Here is a 5,424-nt window from a genome sequence, read left to right on the forward strand (position 1 = left end):
TTTCGAATATCAGAGTTATCTTCCACAAGAGCTACTTAATCAAACCCACATTTTTTTCTTCCAAATTCGGTTAAATCATTGCTGCGATTTAATTGCTTTTTAATTGGCATTGTGGCAGCCATTCAAAGTCAAGAGTATTTCAGATATCCCAACAAAATCAAACACCCTCTTGAATTTTTAAACTCCAATGAATTTTGTTTCTATCATAATGACCTCAAGCACAATACAAAATATTGTGACCCCTCAAGCTCCCTATTGGAGCAGCTTCTTAAGAACATCTGAAGGGTTTTTTGGTTGAAATACATCCAAAGTGGCAGAAGGAGCCAATCATCAATCTAGGCTGCTATGGAATTTGACAACTAGTTGGGGTGGTTAAGGGAGCAAGATTATATCAAATCTGTAATGGGTTTTGACCACAAAGGTAAAGCTCACTTGAATCCCTTAAACTTGTGTTATTTTTCGCAGGTCTGGATTTGTCTGCCAATCATAATATCTTCTGTCATGCAGAGATCTTCAGAGTTGTGTCAATGAGATTGAGGTCTATTGAACTCTTGTTGACTTGGGTAACTTGATTGATATCCTCTTCATTCACCACTTGGAGAATTTGGGTATGAAGAACCTATTACTTATGAAGCGGTCATTGATTGTTTTTTATGGAGAATCAAAAGATCTTGAAGGTGTCTCCATTCATAATATTGGTGCATGATAATAAATGTTATGAGTCAAAGCAATTTGACTTTGTACCCCCTAAAGCAACATTTGTTTATCATATGAACTTCAAAGACTATTGCATTGTGAATGTAGCATCGGCTTACCACTTCGTGTGAAATTTCCAACTTAAGTAGAAACAAAAACGGTCAGGGGAAACTTCATTCATTCGAGGAAGTGCTAGCTCAACATTGTATTGACTTAAGCATCGTGCTTATTGCAGGCTGTCATGAATAATCGAGAAGGCTTGCAACTCTGGACAACGTAGTGGAAGTCCCTGTGTCAAAGAGTAATTCTACTAAAACTTTTTAAGTTCTTTTTAAGAAGGTAATTTCTTAATCAATTTAACTTCTTTATTACAAAATGGCATTAATCTCTTTGCATAAGAGTCATCCAAGATGCCTAGGGTGGACACAAGCATTTACTATCATTGCTTGAATGTTCTCTTGGGTAGCATCTTAATGAAATAGAGAAAGGTAAATGCCGTATTAGATAGAATTGAACAAATTCATCAAAGGGAATGTCAATAAACTTCTTGTGGTAGAATTCATCGAGGAGGTTCAATATTTTGAGTTAGTCTCTAACATCATGTTTATTGAGAAAAGCAATTACAATTGGAGGATATATATGGACTTCATATATCTTAATAATGAGTGATATGGATGGTTACCTTTTATCAATTATTGACATTCTAGTTGACTTGGTTTTTGGGTATCCTATGCTTAGTTTTCTTGATGTCTTCTACAGTTGCTCTCAAATTTGAATGCAACCAATTGATGAGGAAAAGTTCATTATCTGGACCGATGAATGCACTATTGTTACAATCATGTCATTCAAGTTGAGGAATGTCATGGCTATGTATTGTGGCCTCATAGATATAATTTTCCTCTATCAAAAAAGAAGAAAACATGGAAGTTGAGGAATGTTATGGCTATGTATTGGAGCTTCATGGAAATAATTTTCCACTTTCAAAAAAGAAGAAAACTTGGAAGTCTTAGATGATTTCTTAGTAAAGAACCAAACTCTTGAAGAACACCTAAAATATCTGTTGACTTTCTCTAACACGAGGAAGTATAACATATGATGTAATTCTAGCACATGCATATTTGGAGAACATTTTAGCAAATTCCTAGGCTAACCTTATTTCATCTTTAAGTGTAACCTTAAGGAATGACCTCACCTTGCTTAGTTAATGAATTCTGCAAAATGACTACAAGATTATGTAATTCTAGTTATTTCATTTTTATACTTGGGAAATGTGTATCGATCTTCAAAGACTAAAAAATAATTATCTGGGCCAAGTGGATGTCATAAAACATAATTATAAGGCAATAATGAGATAACCTCCTCTCGCTTAGTTAAAGAAATTTTATCCGCTCGCTCAACTAAAGAATTCCACATGCTAAATGCAAGATTATGTAGTCTCAATTGGTTCAACTTTGTATCTGGGATAATGTGTGTTGATCTTTAAAATCTTGAAGATAAGCTGTGGGGGTACCAAGTGGATTGAAAATCTTTAAGTCATTCTAAGAGCTTAAAGTATTTGACAACATCACCGGTTCTCACCTACCCGAATTGAGCTAAATCATCTTAATCATAAAAAAGTATGCATGTGCTTTCATTGTTTTTGTGACGGACTAAGTTCCTGTTTTAAGGCTGTGAGATCCGAGTGGTTATTTGAAAGCCATTATGATAATTTCTACTTTGATGTGAACATTTGGCAAGCTTATCGAATGGTCAATTAATCTGGGTGAGTGCAAAATATAGTTTTTTATGCTGCATGACGATCAATGCTCAAGATTTGGCCAACTTTGGGTGGATTTTACGCAATTGTAGAAGTCTAATTCAACTCAAAGGAGAATATCTCATACATGTATATTGATGGACCTTTTGGTGCCAACAATAGTGGAGTGGGTATGGTTCTCATAAGCTTGAATGGAATAGCCTTAATCTGATGCCCTTGGCCTCAAGTTCAAAGCTACTAACAATCTAATTGTTATGAAGTAACTCTTGTTGGACTTCATTTGACACTTAGCGTCAGGGGGAGGATTTCTCATCTTCAGCAAACAACAGTCAGCCTTGAATCAAACCAAAGGATAATATAAGGTAAGAGGCAAGACCCTAGTTGCATGCTTAGATAAATCTAGGTAGAGGTTAGGAAGTTAAAGATCATAATAAAAAAAAATTCTAGGGAAAGAAAATCATTTGGAAAGCTTCTAGTAAAGTTGTACAAATCTCATGCAACATATATTCAAGAGGTAGCTTTTCCATTCATTGTGATAGGAAACACTTGAAGATCTCAAGTAATTCCTATCAATCTTTAGAAAAATAGCAAAAATCCTCCACAAGAATTCACACAAAATCAAGAAAACAATAGAAAATTTGTATTGTTTGATGAAATAGAAATGGAAAATAACAAGATACAGTTGATCCTCAATTCGAGAGGAGGATCGATCTCTCCCAAATCTCTAGACACTGTTAGAGCCCAAAAGAAAACCTAAATTTAAGAGATCTCAAATTTCCGCCAAATTCAAGATGCCCTAACCCTAGGAAAATAAACTATTTAATGCATACAAATCAAATGAAAATCTCTAAGCAATCCCTACATTCAAATTTCCCTCCCAATTCCTTCACAAATCGTTCCAAAGTTCCCTTGAATTTGGTGGCCCGATCGGCCTACACGACAGGCGAAGAGTTCCGCCTTCTCTCCGCCTGAGCTGATCCCGTGTGGACCGGTCTAATAATACTTCCCTCCCAAAGTGCTACCTTGTCCTCAAGGAGGAACGAAGGAAACTGTTGTTGGCGCACTTGATTAATAGCACTGGACTAAAAAATGGATTGATACTGGGTTGAATAATCCTTACCTCCAGTATCTCCTTAATCAATCTTTCGATCTCATCCTTCTGAATTTAAGGATGACGATATGGATGAACACTGAGGGGTGAAACTACTTCCTTCAAGATGATAGAATGCTTGTATTCTCGCGGAGGAGGTAACTCAATTGATGTTTAAATTGTGCTCAATAGATGTTTTTAAATCATGCTCTTGGACAAAAGCAAAAAAAAAGAGAAAAGATAAAAAAAAGAGAAAATGAGAAAGAGAGCATTCAAAAAAGAAAAAAAAAGTTAATTTTGCAAATTTGAGAAAGCCTGTTTAGACACTTGTAACGTGACGAACAACCACCCATGCACGCTTTTCTCTAGCGTGGTGGGAGAAAATTCGTTGCGATGCTAGCGACGAAGCGGATAATCTCCTAAAGTCCTATTTTTGGTGTTTGCGGCGTGCTGAGGGACCCCTTATGCACGCTTTTCTCTAGCGTGGTGGGAGGGTGTGCTGCATTATAACGAGGTAGATGAGCCTTGTGCGCGTTTTTCATAGCACGGCGGGGCAAAAATATATGTACCCGTACACGGGGAAAAACTGTATTTTTCTTACAGATGCCCGCAAACCCATGTACGCCTTTCTTTGGCTTGGTGGGAGACGAAAACTACGGCCGCGGTGTGCCACGACACTAATTGTGCACGCTTTTCTCTAGCGTGGCAGGAGGCCCAAACTCCTGAAATTTCCCATAAATGGGGGAGACGTCTGGGGGCTGACAAAATTTTGTCTGAAAAAGATAAGAACTTAAACAAATTTTTGGACAGCAAAGGACTTTATTTGCATAGCATGGAACGTTATTTTGGACTCAAATGAAATGAACTTAAAATTTGAACTTGACTTGAACAATAAATGAAACATAAATCTAAATGAATGTTGACCCAAATCAAACTAGAATTTGGACCTAAATGACAACAATTTGAACTCGGATTTGAACTTTGCAAAACAGCAGGGGACTTGAATTTACATTTTATTTGAACTTCAAATGAGAGGAACAATGACTTAGATCAATATTGGACTACACAAAACTTGGATTTATTTAGGCCACATAGAACTTGATTTGAATTGGATTTGAAAGAACTAAGTCTTTAGTTTGATTTGGACTACAGGGACCTGTTCTGAAATCAAATGGACACTGAATAATTGACATTAAGTTCAACTTATACTTAAATTTAATTTAAAAAGCATGAATCATAAGAGCAATGCAATCAAATGATAAATAATTATGATAATGAATTCAAAAGTTATTTGTGATATGCAAGTTTTAATTGACAATCATGAGTACTCAATCAAAATCGAATAGAGAATTCATTCAAGAGCAATGTGTAAATATACAGATGAAAGATTTTTTGTACATGTTATCTAACTTCTCCACAACTAGTAATCAATAAAGATTATGAAGAGTGTGATGATTCGCTTGCGAGTGACGATTGTGAAGGTGGTCACAAGAGATGGTGCGATTGCAAATGAAGATTAATAATGAAGTATAACAAGTGCATACATTCAGCTCCACAAGCAACAAAGTCGGGGTCAATGATATTCTTCATGATAATCATCCAATAAATATATAGTAGTCATTGATACATCTTCTTGTAAGTACTGATAGAAGTTTGTAGTGTCATGGAGATATAGACAACAATTGTTGGAGGAATTAAAAGAGATACAAGCAAAGACACTAAACCCCAATATGCATGATGGCTAGCATGCAGTGGTTTAATAAATGTTCTCACAGTCAACATGGAAGGATGAAGAAGTGGCATATGCAACTACATCAAGAACCAATAGTAATGTGCAAGCAAATGTGTCGGTCTCTTACGAAAATGGAAGGACCAATGTGTA

At 36.0% G+C, this 5,424-nt stretch overlaps 1 protein-coding gene across 1 annotated transcript in view; it reads left to right on the forward strand.

Moving 5' to 3' along the window:
- LOC110096236 (probable ADP,ATP carrier protein At5g56450) overlaps nucleotides 1–3,096 on the forward strand; it is an 11,988-nt gene extending 8,892 nt beyond the window's left edge. The window contains exon 2 of the mRNA XM_020822084.2: nucleotides 932–3,096. Within this exon, the coding sequence (XP_020677743.1) occupies nucleotides 932–976 (45 nt within the window). The 3' untranslated portion in view covers nucleotides 977–3,096. The remainder of the gene's footprint in view (nucleotides 1–931) is intronic.
- Nucleotides 3,097–5,424: the final 2,328 nt, after the last annotated feature.

Source organism: Dendrobium catenatum, unplaced genomic scaffold, assembly GCF_001605985.2.
Source record: "Dendrobium catenatum unplaced genomic scaffold, ASM160598v2 fragScaff_scaffold_156, whole genome shotgun sequence".
In the NCBI taxonomy this organism is placed as follows: Eukaryota; Viridiplantae; Streptophyta; class Magnoliopsida; order Asparagales; family Orchidaceae; genus Dendrobium; species Dendrobium catenatum.